At 59.3% G+C, this 19,134-nt stretch overlaps 1 protein-coding gene across 1 annotated transcript; it reads right to left on the minus strand.

Annotated features, from left to right (window-relative positions):
• Positions 1 to 755: 755 nt before the first annotated feature.
• Positions 756 to 17,415, minus strand: MNT (MAX network transcriptional repressor). Its single transcript, XM_070562934.1, has 6 exons — positions 16,836 to 17,415; positions 10,656 to 11,235; positions 10,015 to 10,056; positions 9,745 to 9,856; positions 4,579 to 4,771; positions 756 to 4,393 (listed from the first exon to the last, which is right to left on the minus strand). Exons 1-6 carry the CDS (start codon positions 16,906 to 16,908, stop codon positions 3,636 to 3,638), a joined length of 1,758 nt encoding a protein of 585 aa, XP_070419035.1. The 5' UTR covers positions 16,909 to 17,415; the 3' UTR covers positions 756 to 3,635.
• Between the last annotated feature and the right edge of the window lie 1,719 nt (positions 17,416 to 19,134).

The raw sequence follows: 19,134 nt of genomic DNA on the forward strand, positions 1-19,134 counted from the left end.
CCCCTAAACTGGGGAGAGAAGATGTAGTTATAGGGACAAAGGTCTTCCAGGCCCAGGTTTGCAGACCCAGCTTAGAACATGGCTCTTTGACCTCTGACCTCCAACTTCTTCCTCTTCTTATTCCTTTCCCTGAGAGGACAGCCCATGGACTCCTCAGATGACCTGCCCTAACCACAACCCCAGAAGCACATCCCTCTCAGGAAGCCTCTCACCCTTCTGTGTACAGATCCTCCACCTTTTTCCCATTGGAGCTTTCTTGAGTTCAGGTTCCTGACTCTGCAGCAGGCCCCAGGGCAGGGTGGCACACACTCAGGGGAGAACTCTGCAGAGTTGAGATCTGACTGCAGCTCCACAAGGTTCCAGGCTAGCTGTGTGACCACAAGTCACAGCTACCTCAAACCTGTTTCCTTATCTGCCAGAATGGGGCTAGTTCTTATTTACTTCATTGTGCTGTTAAGAGATGAAACAAGATAGCGTTTGTAAAAATGGTTTGAGGAAGTATCAAGTAGTACAAAAGTACAAGGAAGCCCATAACTGCAGTTCTCAGAGCTTGTTGAGGATTGAACATTGGGATCAGAACTGGAAGGTCCCTAATTGTTTTCTAAAATTGACCAGCACGGAAGCTACTGGAGGACAGTTCCCCACAAATGTCAACAGGGAAGACACTGCTGCTTCTTGCTGGAGGTCTTTCCCTAAAGGTGGCTGCCTCCTTTTGCAACAAAATGACCCAGACGCTGCAGGCTGGCAGCTCCATCTTAGGTTTCAGTGCAGGTTTATTTCAATTTTATATTTTATTCCAGGCAAGTGCTTATTACATGGATAGTATTCATGTCTCAATACCTAAAGTCTTGGAGCATGAACAGCCACTAGAATACAGTTCAATAGTAAAAATACAATATGTACAAAATTAGGGTTTTTGTAGTTTTTTTTTTTTTTTTCCCACACAGCAGATGTATCCAAACACATAAAAATCTCTACAGTCTGGGGTTGCTACGGTTTATATTTCAGGAAACGGAGACACAGTGACCAAGTCCTCACTGTAAACAAGGGCCACCTCTTTGGGGGATGGGGGTGGGACCCTGGGATGGGGGAAGAAACTGTTCCTGGAGAGAGCAGGGGTTATGGTGACCCCGCAATTCCCCTCCAGGCATTCCCTGCCCTTCTTTGGCCCCCCCAAGGAACTAACCTCCCCCTCTCCTCGAGGTAAAGACTCCCAGCCAGTGAGTCACTCTGAACATCAAAAAGTAAAACACGCATGAGAGGTAAGATGTGTGTATGTGTGCGTGCACGCGCATGCACGGGCACACGCGTCCCCCAGGCTGGAAGGGCTAGGGAGGGGAGGGGCAGGAGGTCCCACAGGCGAGGACAGATGTGGTCCTGACAGCTCTCAGGGGAGATGCCCAAGGAAGGGCTGGCGGTGGCTGCCCTCTTGGGCACACAGCGTCACAGCGTTCACAAACAACAACAAAACAGCAACAAGACCCATTGTCACCAATCTGGACATAGTCATTCGGCACTAGATTCAGAGGCCCCCACTGATGGGGGGCTGGGAGGGGCAGGGGCGGAGGGCAGATGAGGTATCTGTGCAGGCCCAAGGGGCAACTGGTTAACACAACCGTTTCATCTCTGGAATGGCCTCAGGATGCAGGTGGTGAACAGAGCTGAGAGGAGGGGCGGGTTCACCAATACTTCTCTGACTGTTCCCTGGGCGCCAGGCCTACCCATCTCCCTCTGCTTTTTCCATTGTAATCACACTGGGAAGAATGAAACTGGCTCCCCCAAGAACAAGGGTGGCGGGTGGCGGGTGGCGGGTGGCAGTGGCTGCAGGCGCAGGGAGGCAGCAAGCTTGTGAGGTGGGAGCTCTGCATAGGGTGGGTACGGGGCCCTCTCCTAGAGGCCTCTAAGGCGTCCATAGGCCTTCCCCTTCCCCACCCACAGGAGAGAAAAACAAGACGACAGTCCCCTGGGAGGTCTCCAGCACCGGGAACTGAAAGGGAATTCTTAAGTGTCTAAATCTATTCAAGACCGTTGCCAGGCTCCCCAGTGTCCTGAGGACACTCCAGAGGATCCTGGGCCCTGACACTCTCCCACCCCCAGCCTGTCAAACTTCACACTTAGAAATACTCACATCCTCCTCCCACACTGAAAGGCCATTGGTGAGTGTGTCCAAGTGGGGAGCAGAGTGTGCACATGTGTGTAACTGAGTGTGTCCAACACAAGGCCACTTGTAATAAATACCCACATAAAGAGAAGCCAAAGCCGTTGGCCAAGGCAGAGGCAGGGAAAGCAGCATCCCCTACACAGGGCCCCCCACTCACTCCTCCCCACCCCAAGCTGTGCCCTGCTCTCAGCCCAACTAAGGACTTTTCCTCAAAGGAAGGCAGTGGCACACAGCAGCCCCCACCAGGGAGGGGACACTCAGAAAGGCCCATGGAAGAAGGGGGATGTTCAGGAGAAAGAGATGACACTAGAGACAGAAGTTGGAGCAAAAGCAGCAGCCCTCCTCCCTAGTCTGGCCCTGCTCCCTCTCTACAGGTCCCCAGGGGCCTGTGTGGGAAAGGATCAGGGGCCAGATTTTAACTTCCTGATTGCCTCAACAGTGTGGCTTCAGGATCCTGGAACCCAGACCAGATGCTGGCCAATGTCTCCCAGGCAGCATGAGGCACCCAGGGGCACCTATCCCTTGAGGGAGTACACAGCACTGAGCAGAGGGGAGTGGAGGCCAGACAGCACACCTCCTCTCTGCCTTCTGGAAGCTGAGAGCCATATCCAGGGATGGGGGCAGGGGTCCAGAGCAGCTCTCCTCAGTCCAGACGCAGGCTGGGGGCGAAGGTGATGGGCACAGCCAAACCCTTCTTTCCTGCCCCCACCCTCAGCCTGCCCTCCTGAGGTCAGGAGCTCAGTGGCAAAGATTGGCGGGCTCAGGGAGCTTGGCAACAACTTGGGTTTGGTTTACTATTGGCAGACAATCGTTAACTAGTTTCTGCTGTAATGAGTCATAGTGACTGCAACTGGGTTGGAGAACCCCATGCTGGGGCACCCACCTGTCTGGATGGGACGCCAGACCAGCCACTTCCTAGGATTTGTCACCTGTACTCAGCAGGGTCCCCACAGTCTTCAGCTTTCTGGGCCAAATTGCTTCAGTTCTGCTTCCCCGTTTCCCCTCCAAAGGCCTGGGAAGAGAAGGCTGAGGCTCGGGAGGGGAGGGCCCGGGCACTCAGCCACCTCACCAGACAGAGCAATAGCAGCAGCAGCACAGGAAGGCGGGCAGGGTAGGGGAAAGTCGGAGAATACCACGTCCACATCGCACTGATTTCAGGGGACAGGGTTGGGAGGCAGGGACGGCACTGGAGCTGGCACCAGGCCCAACAGGTGGCATGGTCACCAGAGCGTCTCTCATCACTTCATCAAGTCCTAGTGCAGTGGGGTAAGCCCCTGCCCTGTGCCCAGCTACCTGGGGTGGCCCCTCCCTCCCCTGGCTCAGAGTCTCTGCACCCCCTTCCCCTAGGAGGCCTGGGGGTGGGTGTGGGCGGGGTGGGCCTGGCCTGGCTGGAATGTGTGGAGCTGGTGGGTAGGAGAGTGGGGGACAGGTCCCCCTCCCTGCCCCCACTGAGGGCCTCTGAGTGGCCTCATCCTCAAGCCAGCTTGAGTGTGCTGACCGGGAAGGAGGGCATGGTGACCATGGTCACAGGGTTGAGCACCGTCTGGCCCACCAGCTGGGGGTGGTGCACCACCTGAGCCCCCACAGCTGGCTTTGCCATGACGGTGGCTGGGGGCCCCAACCCAGCTGTGCCATTTACTTGCTGGTGCGAGAGGGTGTGGGCGATGTGGCTCACTGCCACAGGCTGGCTCACTGCCACAGGCTGCGGGTACAGGGGCAGCTGGGAGCCAAGGTGGGCCACGTGGTTGAGGGTGGCAGGGTGTACTGTGATGTGGCCAATGGGGGGTGTGGCAGGTGCCAGCTGCACAGCAGGGCTGGGGGCCGAGGGGGCGATGTGGGCGATGTGCTTGCCGCCCGGCCCCTGTAGAACATGGTTCACAGTCTGGATGACTGAGGCGTGGGTGGTGGCCGTGTGGGCGATGACTGTAGAGCCTCCCCCAGCCGCGGCCACCAGATGGGCTGGAGCGGACACCAGAGCCTGGGCAGGGGCAGCTGGTGGGGGAGGAGGGGCCGGCAGAGGTGTCTTCTGCTGTGGCGGTGGCTGCTGCCCGGGCAGATGGGCAGGAGACAGGGCCACAGGCTGGGAGTGGGGGTGTGGGTGGGGAGGCAGAGGCGTGGGGGCAGTGCTGGGCGGTGGCTTCGGCAGCTCCGGGTGGGGGTGATGGCTCAGCTTAGGTGGGCCCAGGCCGGCCTGGTCCTCCTCCATATCCTCGTCTATGTTGTCCTCACCCTCTGTGGGGGGACACAGGGAGAGGTGAGAGGGCTTGGGAAACAAGAAGTTAGAAATATAGATGTCCCTGGGGATACGATGGGGCTGGGGTGAGGGGCATCTTTTCCAGCAGGCAAAGGCCTGGCCAGAGCAGCTGTCATTTGTGAAGGGCGGGAGCAACATGGAACGGGTGGCAGGCAGGGCTCACCAGAGGCTGTAGAAGTGGAGGCCTGGTCGTCCTCCGGCTGGCCCGTCTGCCGGAGCACACGGTCGATCTCCAGCACATCCATCCACTGGCTCAGCTCATGCTTGAGCTCCGCCAGCCGCTGCTGCGTGGCAATCTTCTCTCGCGCCAGCCGCTCCATCTCATGCTCATATTCCTTCTCCTTCCTCTTTAGGGACTGGAGAACAGGGCAAGGGACAGCAGGATACCCTGAGCAGCAGCCATGGGGCCCACAGATTACCATAAACATATCCCCACAGCCACCCCTGCCTCCAGATCACTCAGCCCACAGGGCAGGTCTGCACTGACCGGGCCCCAGGCTGACAGGGGCTGTTGGAGACAACACCTGCCTCCTGGTCCTGGCTCTGCCTAGTGAGGCCCAGCGTCCCGGGGACTGCAGGCTCTCAGGCAGGCGCCATTGAAAGAAAGCACAGATCCAGGTCAGCCCCTCTCCCATCCCCACATCAACTCTGTCCTGAGGGGCTTCCCCACCTCATGCCCCATCCACCCTCCTGGCAGCATCTCTCTCCATTCTGCAGAGAAGGACAGGAAGGGTAACACAGACTTCTGGGGTCATGTCCAAGGCCTCCACCGCTGTTCATACCATTCTGTCACTCACGGATACCACAAGCTACTCTCCTTGGAACGCATTCCCCAAAGAACCCCCAATGATCCTGCCCTTCTCTCCACTTCATCATTCACTAGTCTCCTTAACTTCAATATCCTTGGAAGATGACCCACCAGACTTTGTGGCCTTTTCATCTTGACCTGCCTCCATCTCGTCTCCAATAGCTGCTGGCTCTGTACCTCCTTCTCCAACTTCCTGGGCCCCTATGGTGCCCACCTGTGTCGCCACTCTACAATGCTCTATTTTCACACTGCCTGCAGGCCTCCAGACTCCCCAGGCTGCTAAACAATCCCCACGCCCTGGAATGTGCCCCTCCTTTCACACAGTACCTGAGCTGCACTCTTCAATGAGAAATGGCTCTTGGGGTGATGGACAGCACAGCTGACTCGGACTGAGCACCCCTGGAGAGGTTTCTGTCCCTCACCACAGGTTCCAGGTTGCTCCCACTCCCACAACGCTGATGCCACCCCCTTCCCTAAGAACACCAGGAGGGAGTTCCCTTATCCACGGTGCCATCTCCTTCTCAACTCCTTCAGGGCCACAGGTGACCTTGTGCCACTTAGGTTGCCCCCTCACAGAGGTGCTGGACGCCCTGCCTCCTAGACTGTGGCAGTGCTCCCTTATTAGAAGGGTCTCCAGTTTCTCTCTGCCGGAGGCTTATTATTAGCAGTTCCAAAGGCCAGCTCCTATCCTATTTCTCAGCTCCCTTCCAGACCAAAAGCCTCTCCCATCCTCCATGACCTCCCAACTCTGACACTTCATTAAACCAACTCATCTAAGTCTCAATGGCTTCCCTGTTGCCAGCTTCTCCTCGGCCTAGGCATGTCCTGACCGCTGGGTCAACCAGACAACATGGACAGTGCTGCCTTGCTGCCTCCTGAGTTTCTTACCTGACCTGCTCCTCAACTTGTAGCTTCCAAGGCTCACTGGTCATGGCCAGGTGCAGAGCCCACTGGCTCTCCACACCAAACTCCCCAGCTCGTCTTAGTTTTCCTCTCCAAACTCTGTCTGCCCAGATGCTTACACACGGAACGCCCCGTTCTCACCAATCTAGATCTTCTCTGCTCCTCTTCTGAGACCACACCTGAGCCCCTACATTCTCCACTGCCCTTCCCCAACCCATGCCCTTCTCAGCACCAGCACGCACACCTGAGCGTTCAGTGACATTGACTGTCAAGTAGTACTTAATCAGACACTGGCTCCTATGACCCCCTAAATATTTCCTGTTTTGTCTTTCCACCTCAACACACACTGTTCCTGTCCAACCCTGTAAGTGAAGGCAAGCGCTGTTCTATAATTAGCTTATATCCCCTGACCCTACCAGGCCAGGACAGAGCTAGGCACAATGTTTTGCCTAGCCCCAGGGGAAGGATCTGAGGGGACTTCACCATGTTAGCTCCAACCTCTATCCTGTCTCTCCCCTTCATCACAGGAGAATCACAGTCACCCGGTAGCCTTGACTCCATTTCCTATGGGCAGTTTTGCAGTAGTCTTTCCTGACTGTTCATCTGCCCCTCCTGAGCACGGCAACGTCTTCAACTCAACACACCAACTAGGACTAACTTCCCCACGCTCCCTCCTACAGCCCCAAACTCCTTGCATTTCTGACCTCACCAGTAAGAGATGCCTCAAACCATTAGTGCCTGCGACACATAACCCAGATACAGCCATGCTCTGTACTGGCCGGAAACCTGGTAGCTCCACACTTTTGTCACCAGTCCCAGGCTACACACAGTCCCTTCTACCATCCTGGCTTTGAGATTAACCTTCTCCCCATATTTCTGCCAGAAAGATCCCTCCCCTTACACACTCACCTGTTTGGTTTCTCACCTGGCTCTACCCCAAAAGGCCAATGCTGGACACGACATCAGATGAGGCCACATCAATGATGCGGCCTATGGTGAGTCAGCCCTCACTTGAATCTGGCTGCTGGGGGCTAGAAGTGGCCATCCTGAACTCTACTCACTAGCAGGGAGGGTAGGCTTCTGGCTCAGGGAGAGAGAACATCAGAGGCCAAAACCTCCTCTCCTCACTTAGCCCAGTTCTCCACAGGCCTAGAGGCCCCCAGAAAGTTTCCCCAGGGTCTAACTTTAGACCACATTGCTTCATCTTAGACCCATTTCCTTTCTAAGACTACCTAGATACCTGGTTTGGTAAATGCCCACTCCTCTTCCTGTTTCTGTCCACTTCACCATGGCTTTCTTCAACTCCTTTACCACCTCTAAGCCACTATAGGTCTGGCTGGGTTCTTCAGCCTTCCCACAGCTTCCCGCCTGGACACACATCCCAAGCCCTCAGTCTACATGCTCTGTGTGATCTCTCCAGTACTCCCTTCTGGCTCTCATCGAGTGCCCTGCTGCCCCCCATCTCTACCTGGCAACTCTCCTGACCATCTTTAACTTCCAAAAACGCATCCTGCTCCCTCCTGCTGGAGAAACTTTGGACTGTGCTGGGCTCTCTGCCCTCCACTTTGCCTTGGTCATCCGGAGACCTTCAGGTCTCAGCTTGAATGCCCCTTCCTTAGCAACAACTTCCCCACCTCCCCAGAACAGATCCTGTGATCTGTCCCTGTGACACCTGCATGGCACAGTCTTCCATCTTGTTTATAATCTGCTGCAAGACAAAACCCATGAGGATGCAGACCTACATTTTCCTCTTTGCTCCCCCACTATATCCTCAGAATCAGACACAGAGCTTTCCAAAAGTACCTGAATGAACAAATAAATGAGTGAAGTTCAGGATTCATGCAGTCTTCTAAGTTTTCGACTGTTTCTGCTCTCCCCTCCCTAAATATGTATCTATAAAGAGGAACGTGCCATTCTATCCTCCCCACTTCTTAATAATCGCAATTAAGTTAATATTTACAGAGGTCCAATCCTTCTAACATCCTTACGACGAAGATACTATTAATTTTTTTCCCACTTAGCCTCATCGCAGTACAGAAAGCTGATATTCGCAGAAAATGTCACCGCATTTGGACTGAGATTTTCTCCCAGGCCATATAACTGCGTATGACTGAGGGACCAATCAATAACATACTCAAGCCCACGTTCGGCAAATACATCAAAAAATAAGCCTCCTGGGTACCCTCGGAAACTCAAGGCAAGCCCCCGACGCCGTGCCGTCCGGGCCGCAAGCGAGGACCCGCCCCTCCCAGAGCACGCGCGCACCCACGCGGCCCGGGCCATGCTGCGTCACTCCCCGCCGGCCGCACCCTCCCTCGGCGCGCGCAGGAGCCCCGCCCCCCGCCCGGCCTCGCCAATCCGCGGGCCCGGCCCCGCCCCTCCCGGTGCCGGGAAGCGGCCTGGAGACGCGCCAGCACCTCCCCGCGCCAGAGGGCGCGCGGAAGGGCGCGCGTTCACGGGAGGCGGGGAGGGAGCCGCCGACTGGGAGCCGTCGCGAGTCAGGCTCCGGTTACCTCGGGGCTGTGACCCCGCAGTCGAGGCCGGGGGAGGGGTGGCGACCCGCTGCTGGCTCCTCGCCCGGCCCGACCCTCTGCCATCCCCTCCCGCCAGGGCCGTGACGCCGCCCAGCCCCCAGGCTTCCCAAGAGCGACGACCAGGGGACCCTGAGGCTCCTCCCCCCAGCTGGCAGGGAGCCCCCAAGCCCCTCCCACTCCCCAACGGCTCCGTTCGGACTCCGTCTCAGCGGCAGCCGAGCGTGGCCGCCGCCCCACCCCCACCGCCGCCCTCCCCGCGCGCGCAGGCCGCCGCGGGTTTCCAGGGAAACCGAAACTCGGGCCGCCATGGCAACTAGCTTATCTGGCGGGCGCCGGCCCGGTGCCGCAGAGGGGAGCCAGGGCTCACGGCGAGGGGACACGGCCAGGAGGGCGCCCTGGAAAGGGCTTTTTTAAAACCCTGACGGAAGGAGAGAGTAATTTTTAGAGGTTCGGTGACCCCGGGGCTGCTTGTCTCCCACTCAAGCTGCCGCATTCCTCCAACCCCGAGGTTTAACCCCCGAACTCGGGTCGTGGCACCTCAGTGCGCTCACTGCAAGGATCTGAATCCTTCTCGGGTAAAAGTCGGGGGCTTCACTGGCGCGCAGCCGACTGGAGGGAGCCACGCCCGGGGACACCCCTCCCCCGGCCCAGCGACAGACTCTTGGGCCGAATCCGGGTTCCGCCCAGGCGCTGCGGGCGGGGTGGAGGCGCCAGGCTGCTCCACGCCCTCCTCACCCGCGGGTGCTCTAACAGCGGCAGGCAGCTAAGCGGGACCGAACACCGGGGTGACACGGGTTCCGCAGGGCGGCCCGACGGGGGAGGGGAGGGAGGCCGAGGGCAGCACCGCCCCCGCCCTGCCCGCGCACGCGCGCCCGTCTGCCCGCCCCCTGACGGGCGGGGAGCCCCGTGACGTCACCGGGCCATGTGCTCAGCGCCCGCGTGGAGGAGGGCGGGGGAGCCGGGAGGGGGCGGGGCCGCGACGACCGGGCGAGGGCGGTGGGGCGCGGGGAGGAAGCTGGCTCTGCGGCCGTCGCCGCCACCGCCACCGCCCGCCTCCTCTGGGCCGCGCTTCCCTCCCCCATACCTGGATGTACCGCAGCGCCGTCCGCAGCACGCTCAGATTCGAAGTCTTCTTGTCGTCCACGTTGGGGATGTTTCGCTTCAGGGTCTCAAAGCATTCCTTCAGATGGGCCCTCCTGGGGAGAGGTAGCAGCGCGGGTCAGCCACTGCCGGGGGCAGAGGCACGGCCTGGAGGCGGGGAGGGAAGGCCCAAGGACAGCTTGGGGAACCAAGGGTGGGACCAGTCCCCACGGCGGGCGGGCGGGCCCAGAGTCACACACGCTCGCACACACACCTGTTCTTCTCCAGTTTGTTGTGGACTTCTCTGGTTCCGATCCTGAAACCCAGACAGACAGGAGGCTCAGAGAGGAGGGCCCAGATTAGGTGGCCTTCCTGCCCCCTGTCCCCGTCCTCCAAATGCCACAGGCTTTTTGTCCCTGACATTTTCTCTCTATAAAAGCAGCAATGGGAGATGCTCCTTCTGTGCCATGGCACGTACACCCCATGGAGGACACATGTATGCTCATAATTCATGACCCCTTTAACCCCCAATGCCACCTGTCCATCTGTGAGGAGATGGAAGTACTCCTGGGACTCAGAGAAATAGCCAGTTGACCCCATCCCTCAGAAGAGGCCCATAACCCAATACTCTGTTCAAAGGCTGGGAAATGCCATCAGCCCCAACTTTGGAGGAGGTCAGAGAAAACAGAAGTCAGAGAACAGAGAGCAATGGCCATTCCCCACTCCCGGGGCCGGGATGGGCAAGAGCACAGTGAAAATGTGTCCAAATATAGGAGGGCACTTCTAGGCTGGGGAGGTAGGGTACGGCCCTGAAGGCCTGGCTGGGGAGGGAACTTTCTCTTGCACACACAGCCCAGCGGGTGGGCAGTCCTCCTCTCCACCCCAACAGCTCTGACTCTGCCACACCTCACTCACCCCCCAGGCCTCTTCTTCTGTTCACTGGATTTGACTTCTTCAGCTGGTGCCAACTTCAGTGTCCCAAGAGTGGGTGGGGGTGGCTGCTGGGGGGCCAGCTGGGGCTGGACTCCAGGGTGTGGTGCGATGGTCAGGATGGGTGTGGGGAGGGGCTGCAAAGGCTTGGGGCTGCCAGTGGGCGGAATGGTGGTCTTGGAGTCCGGCAGTAGGGGAGCAGGGGTGGGCACCTGTGGCCTGGTGGGCAGGGCAGCAGACTCCTTAATGCTCAGTCCAGGGGTGCTCACCAGGGTGGGCTGGCGAGGTGCCAGGGGCAGAGGCTGGGCTGCAGGGGGCAGTGGTGGGGGTGGGGGCAGAGGCTGAGGGGAGTTGGTCACTACTGGAATAGGAATGACAGTCAGTGGGGTGGGGGTGGCAAGTGGGGGTGGAGGTGCCGGCGGAGGTGCTGGGGGGGACAAAGGCAGGGGTGGTGCCTCGTTGCGGGGTTCTTCCACTGGCAGGGCATGGGCCAGCCTGGCCAGGCTGCTGGCCTTCTTCTGCTCCTGTTCCCGCTCCCGCTCCAAGCGAAGCCGCTCCTGCTCATCTACACAGAGAGAACACAAGGGGTGTCTGAGTGGGCCAACAGCCCTGGGCCCCAGCTTCACCTGTCCTCCAGCCATAACCCATCCTCTGACCGTGTCCCAGTCAGTGCTCAGTGACACCCCTGCTCTGCCTGAGACACCACAAATACCCATTCACACCCAGCCAGGCGCTGGCTAAGCATTGAGACACAGCAGTGAACAAATCACACAGACCTGGTCCGTGTCTTTGGGGAGCTCAGGGCGGGGGGGTGCAGGGAGGGACAAGAGACAGGATAACAGTCCAGGCTGGGGGGAAAGAGGCTGTGTAAAGGCAGAGCAGGAGCGTCCCAGAGAATGCTGGAGGCCTGGCAACCTGGAGGTTGAGGGGTTAGGCAGATGGTGAGCAGGGATGGTCAGGAGCAACAAGGTGGAGGGGAGCGGGCTGATAAGGTGGGCAGAGGCCAGTCCATAGAAGACCTCACAGGCCACCACAGGAGAACGGAGCGGGGCAGACAGATCATAGTTTCTGGGAAAGACCTTCAACAGTGTTTAGCAAGTACCTTGTAGAGGACAGGCAGTACCTTCATTTCACAGATGGGATAAATCAGCTCAGAGAGGCAAAGTGATCTGTTGAGGGTCACACAGCAAGACACAAGTAAAACTGGGGCCAGACCCAGCCAGGTCTCCTGACACCTGGCAGATTCCTGGTACTTGCTGTGCCAACATATGCTCACTAGGTGTCTACACACACACACACCCCTCTGGATCCTCACAAGAGCCCCACACCACAGGCAGGGTAGGGACACCACCTTCAGTTCCCACATGAGGAAACCAGGCCCAGGACTCTGGACTCCCAGGCTAGGTCCCAATGCCTCTGGTTTGTCCTCAGGGGGACCACACAAAACACACTTGGTCCTTCTCTGCCCTTTGTTATGCTAGAACTAATTTCCCCCAAATCCCCCTCCCTCCCTCCCATCCCCTCCACCACCAGCAGCACAAACTAGAAAGATACAAGGCAGCCAGAAAGGAAAGCTGGGCTTTGTAATAGGGGTGAGCAGGGCCATGAGCTCAGGCAAGCACGCACCCATCAGTTCAGCATCTCTGCTGAAAGCCCCGCAGGAAGGGGAGGCCTGCTTAGCAGCTGGCTGAGAACAGGGGGAGGGGAGAGGGCCCCTCTCCATCTCCACCCTGCCCCGTCCTCTCCCAGGCCCATCATTCCAGTCCCTGGGCTACAGGGCTGGGCCAGGGCCCTGGGGAGCAGCTGCAGCCCCCCAGGCCAGGGAACAGGCTGGTCACCCAGCCCTCCCCACTGCCCCGGATTCGCCACACTGCTGACTAACAGAGCTGACAGCACTGGCAGGTAGCCACGCCCCAAACATGCCACCCCACAAGGGGTGGGGCTGGGGTATGAGGTTGGCTAAGTGCCCCCTAGGGAGGAAGGCATCAACCCTCCAACATGTTTTTCGGGCTGGGGTGGGGGCGGCCCCCAGCAAACCTGAGGCCTCAGGGCCCTTTGGCCAATCAACAATGAGTGTGAGCCAGGCCTACTCTGAGCCGAGCCCTCCCTCCTGCAGAGGAGAGCAAGGAGGAAGTAGAGGGGGAAGTGTTCCGAGAGGGGAAGCACTCAGTGGTTTCCCAGCAGCCAGAGTTCAGGGGCTGGACCGGGCAGCACAGGCTTCTTCCTATCTCCCCTGCCCTTCAGGAAGGGGAGCTGCCAGTCCGGTGCAGGCCTGCTCCAATGAGGGGAGGTCTTGCTCTCCTAAGCCTTTCCAGCCAGCACTAGCTTATGTTACAGGCGCAGAGAAAACCAGCTCTCTCTGCCCCAGCTTCCCAGATTACACTGGGAAAGAAGCCTGCTGAGTTCCAGCTCCAGAGCCCCGCCTGGGACATCCCCAGTCCTCTCCCCACTTGCCACCCTCTAACCCCACCTGCCCCCATCTCATCCCCAAGACAAGGCCCTGTAGCTCAGGGCCCAACACAGCCCCACCTCCATTCCTTTGACTGAGCCAGGCCCCTAACTTTCATTGGCCTTGGGACAAGTGTTCCACTCTCCCATAAGCAGTGGGACAGACAAGGCCCCAAGCCCCAAGGACAGGTGCTCTGGGAACCCAGACTGATGGCAAACCTCATATTCCCCATGTTTTAAAGCAACTCCAAAGCTCACCCAGGAGACGGTAACCTCCTCCTCACCTACTCTCTTCCAGAGCGAGGCAGGTGCGCCTCACAGGTGCCAGGAGGGACCCAGGTGAATGGCCAAGTTCTATCACACCTGGATCAGCATGAAAAAGCTTGACTGGCGGGGAGGAAGAGCGCGTGCCCCAGGCCAGATTCAGCCCACCAAAGCTTCCTGCCTCCTCCCTGCCACTTGGACTCATTCCTTACTCAGTGATGACCCTCTCCCTGTGCCCTGGAGTGGGGGGCACAAAGTGGGGGAAGCAAGCTGGCAGTCACTCAGGGGCCTCCCTCAGCAGTAAGATGAGTTTAGGCTCTTTAAAATAATGCTCTGCTGCCCCCATGGGTGCACACCCTCCCTCACTCCCATACATGCACACACACTCAGGCACTTTCCTTGGGCTCTACACTCAGAGAATTTAGCACGACTCCTCTGGGGTGATCCAGGGGCCACAGTGGAGAGTATGGGCATTGTGCTCCCTTCAGCCATCCCAAGTCACTGTGGCCAAAGGGGCTCAGCAGGCACAGGGCTGGGGCCTGAGAAGCCCACACCTGGTGCCCCCGAATGTTCAGGGGGATTCCCCCTTCATGCTGACAGGGAGCTTGGCACATAAGGCAGGCCCAGGGTACGACTGGGTCAGGCGCCTGTGGACACTCCCACCAGCTCCCTCCAATCACGGCAGAAGAGGGTGCCATTCGAGCCACCTCCATGAATGCTAGAAAATGACCAGGCCCCCCTGCTGACCACCACGATGCCTTGCCCTTTCCTCTCTTCCTCTCACACACACAAGTGCACACATGCCCTAGGCTCATCATGTAAATAAGCTAGCTGGTCTAGGTCGGGAAACCGACGCTTGAGGTTGAACGAGGGCACAGATAAGAGGATCCCTGTTCAGAGCTGCTCATCAGGTATGTACCCCGGGAAAGCACTTCTGGTCAGCAGGGTCACACACCACCTCTTTCTCTCCCATCCTTCCCACCCCAAGTCAAAGGACAGAACCTCAAGAAGGAGATAAAATGAATTCTGGAGATTAAACTGCTGTGGCCAGGTGCAGCCATCTGTACAACAGTTTTTGGAGTAGATGTGGTTTTCCAGCATCCACCTATCCCCTAAACCCACCCCCCCCAACAAGAAGCTGTGACTGGGCAGCTAACCTAGACCTCAGCTCAGCTCCTTGCCCCTGGTTCTCACCACCTGAGGGAGGGGGCTGGGCTCTCCAACTTAAGAGGGAATGTTCCCCGGTTCCTTCACAGTGTCACATACACACATTCTTACTGGTCAGCTCCGGATTTACTTATTTTGCAAAGGATGAGAGAGATGACAGTGTGAGTCTTGTCCCATTCCCCATATAGCCAACCAGCCTAGGGGTAAAGTGAGGGTGAAGTGAGTGTTCCCTTGGGGCAACATCAGGGTCAATCCTGTTCACCTCTAGCACAGTGCCTGTTACACAGTGGGGACACAATAGGTATTCTTGAACTGCATTGTGTTGATGGTGGCAGCAGGTGACTCAGTCTCTCCAAATCTTGTGCACGCTCTCCCCCTCCCCCGCCCGTCGCTGGGCCCGCACGCAGGACATTCACGGTCACCAACAGCACTGTCCACCTCCTGACCCTGCTCTGGATCCCGAAGGCAAGGGGGAGGGGCGCGTGGGCTGATGTGCCAGCCCATCAGTTCTGCAAAACTCAAGCATCTCAGTCTCACATAGCTCGAGTGACTCTTGACCTTGAGAGGCCGGTCTACCCGACTAGGCCGACGGACCCGCAGCTTCCCCGCCCCTGGCCGGCTGCCGCTCCCCCCCCTGCCTGCTCAGCCAGCGCGGCGGCGGCGGCACACGCTACAGGCGCGCGCGCACACACACACACACACACACAACACACTACTACCTCCTGCATGACTCATCATTGAAGCAACAATAGGCAGAAAGAAAGGAAAGGAGGGCGAAGCACTCTCTTCACCACAACCAACCCGGCCGCAGGGTTGGGGGATTGGGTTGGAGGGGACAGGACTCTCCGGATAGTGGACACAAAACGATCCAGGGCTGAGGCCCTCGTCGCAGTCCAGCAAACGGAGGTCTTCCCCCCAGTCCCTATTTCTGCATCACCCGGAGGGGCGCGTGGGGGTAGGGGGGGCATCTAAAATCTTCGTCTCTCCCACTGTTCAGGAAGCCCCCAAATTTGCCCATTCTCAGCCTGGCTCATTCCACAGTGTGGCCAGGGGTGTTGCCAGGAGGTCCTGGTGAGAACGTTTTGGGCGTCAGCGGGAATATGCGACCTCTAAGTCTTGTCGCTCTGCGATTCTGAGCGTTTCCCTCGCCCCACGATAAAAAACAGAAGGTTAGGGTGAGAACCGACAGGTGAGCTCGGCTCCACCTTCGCAGGGCCCAGGCCCTCCCTGGGAGATGCCCAGAGGCCAAAGCTAGGGCCCAACCCTGCGCAAGGCCCCTCGCCGGCCCCACCCAGGCCCCGCCCCCGGCTAAACGCGAGGCTGCGGGGAGGGGCCGAGCCGCGCCGTCCCCAGCGGGAGTGTCCCCCGTGCACGTGGTCGGGGGCGGGGCCCATCCACGTCACCACCCGGTGTAACCAACGGGCTTGGAACGCAGGCACGCGCAACATTCCAGCCGAGAGCGGGTTTGGAACGCGCAGACACGCCACATTCCACACCGGCTAAAGTGGGGCGCAGCAAGGGGGGCCCTGGGGCTGCCCCCAGCGACCCGCGAACCGTTTCACATACACCCAATCAGCCCGGCTCTCGCCCAAACCCCTGACGCGCGACCCAGCCCAGCTCTGGGAGGCGGGGTCAGGCGGGGCTGGCCAGGATCATAAGACACGCGATGTCATTTCATTCTGCAAAGGCCGCCTCCGCCCCAAGCGGCGCGTAGATCTGCCGGGAGCGCCCCCCGCACCCTCCCCACAAGGCCAGGGAAGCCGGGGAGCTGCTCGGCGTAGAGTAATTCCCACCCCCAACTCCGTTACACACACGCCCACTCGTGTGCACTATACACTCGCCCCGTGTACACGTCCGTTCATCCGCTTTCCTCGAGGCTCGCATCACACATCCCCCGTGCACACACGCACACACACGCGGGTCTGCCACCTCCACGCAACACCATTCCTCACCCCACCCCCCCGGCTCACACATCCTTAGCGCTACCGAGGGCACCGCTGGCCCAAGCGAAAGAAGCCCCCTGCGAAAGGTGCACAGGGGGTGGCAGGCGGCTGGGGTGGCGCCCACAGGAGACAGGTTCCTCGCTGCATGTTAATGCATTCATTAATTAATTTCACTGCCCACAACACTCCTCCCCGAGCAGAGGCTCTTGCGCGGAGCCTTGCGCTCCCCGGCTTCGCGGGCTGCTAAGGAGCGGGTCCTGCCCGTGGTTCCACGTTTGTTCGGGGACCGGGGTCGCTCGCCTCCCCTTCCCCGGTGCCCCTGGGGCCCAGCCCGGCCGCTCACCACGTGCTCTCTGTTGTTGCTGCGCTTGCCATTCCAGGAAGCGGGCCGCCTCCAGTAGCGTCTCTATGCTCATCGCGCCGAGAGCTGCCGGGGGCGCGCCGGAGCCGAGACTGCGGCCCGCGAGCCGGGCACAGGTCAGGCTGGCGGGCAGGCAGGAGGGAGGGATCACCTCCGGGGGGCGACAGGGCTGGGCGGCGCAGCGCACTCCGCAGGGAAGAACGGGGGAGCACGGGGAGAAAAATCAATGTTTCCCAAAATATTTGCAAGATAGAATTTGCAAATGTAAAAAAATTTGATGCAAAAAAAAAAAAAGGCGGCACTGCCCCTCTCCTCCCCCCCCCTTCCTCCCGTCTGATGCCTCCCGCCCCGCGGCCCCCGGGAGTCCCGCCGACAAGAAAAGGCTTTGCAACAAGATGGCGAGGAGGCACCGACACACACAACAAGGGAAGGAGCCGCGCTGCCCCCGGCCGCCGCCCCCGCTACTACACCGGGGCCGCAGCCAAAGCCCGGACCGGAGCCCCCGCCCGCAGGGCCGCGGCGTCTCACGAAGGGAGGGGCGGGGTCCGGAGCGGGCTGGCCCGCCCACTACAGAGCGCGCGCGCACACGTGGCCTGGGTGGGGGTGGGAGAAGCTCGAGCCCGGTTCGCGCCCTGCATTTCCGCTTTCCCGCCTCGCCCCGCCCCGGTTGCAAGCCACAAGTTGTGCAAGGGCTGCGTGTTTGGGACATTCACAACGAAATTTGTCCTACAGGAGGGAAGGAAGGGTGGAAAATTCAAGACTTAAGTTAGCTCAAATAAGAATACTCCAGGTCCGGGAAACCTTAGGTAGAGACTGGCCTGACCCCTGGGTCTCCACTCCCTACCCACACGTGACCTAATTCCTGCAACCACCCGCCTGTCGCAATTCCCCCGGGATCCGCCCCTGGGCGGAGCTGTCGGCAGGAGGCTGCCAGAGAACAGGCGGGAGGACCGGAGTGTCAATCCGGTTCCGTATCTTGTCTCCGTTCCTCCCCCCGCAGTGCGTTCGCATCCTATTAGGCGACGTCACCGGGCCGCGGGCCAATGGGCGGGCAGGACAACACGGCATGGAGCAGCTCCACATGGACACCCCGCGCCGCCAGCCTTCGGTTTAAAGGGCCAGTGTCTAGCAGGGTCACATTCGCGGGTGCGGATGGGGCCCGAGTGAACGGAGGGTGCGACGCAGAGAGGGAAATTCCGCAGCTGTGCCCTGGCCTATCCTTTACTTTTCACCACCCTCCCTTTAAAACCAAGTCTGTCTCTTTCCTTCCCCTAAACTCTTGTCTTTGTCCACGCGTGTCTGACGTGGGTGGAGGCGCCAACTGTGCCACCTTAGAGGCCACCCTTTGCTCTGGTGCCGGGGCGGGGGTGGTTAAGGCGAGGCCCCCACAGATCAGATCAAGGGGGCGTGGCCCAAATCGGGAACAACAACGTGGAGAGCGGAAGCCCCGCCCTCCCTGCGGCTCAGCGACTGAGGCCGCGGGCGGGGCGCGGGCGCGGGGCGCGGGGCGCCGGGCGCGCGGGCGGGGCCGCTCCGCCGGGCCTCCGCCTTGCTCGCTGGGAGGGCGGGGACCCTCGGCTGGAGCTTCCTACCGCCGCTTCTTGTGCTGGTATTTTTGGGCGTGCCTAGGGAGTACAATCAGAAAGTTAGACCTTTGAGATCAGCTTGCCGAAATCCTCTCATTTTGCCCGTAAGGAAACAGAGGCCCAGAGACGAGAAAGGACTTATCTAAGGTCACTCCGTGTTCCAGTTTCTCCTCGCCCGGTAGGGAGGAACATTTACCCCTGACCCCACGGACGAGTCTTTTGAAGCAGCTCTGGGGCAGGGCCCACAATTAGAAAAAAGGCATGGAGGAATATCACACTGCCCAAACGGGAAGGAGTCTGACAACTTAACATATTATGACTGGGGGGCCAACAAAATTCTCACCTGAAACCCTGCTGTTCTGCTGCTTTAGTGGAGGCCGCATAAATCCTGGTGGTGCCCTTGGTAGTGACAGGCACAGACCAGTTGAAGACATATTTGGGGCACCTTGGAGCATGTCCAGCTCTGCTGTCCCAATGACGGCAGGCCTACGGCCCCTCGGTCCTGGCCCCACCTTCCTTTCTTTGCTAACCAGTTCAAACAGTGGGACAATGCCAGTTTGGTTGAGGATCCTGCGGCCTGGGCTTCACCATCATAAAAAGCCAGAAAGCAAACCTTTATGAGAACAGCTGAGTGGCCGACCACCCCGCTATTCCATGCCTTCCCATCTCCACTGCGGCCTCAGAGGGGGTGTGTT

The sequence above is a fragment of the Equus przewalskii genome, chromosome 10 (genome assembly GCF_037783145.1).
Source record: "Equus przewalskii isolate Varuska chromosome 10, EquPr2, whole genome shotgun sequence".
Classification (NCBI taxonomy): Eukaryota; Metazoa; Chordata; class Mammalia; order Perissodactyla; family Equidae; genus Equus; species Equus przewalskii.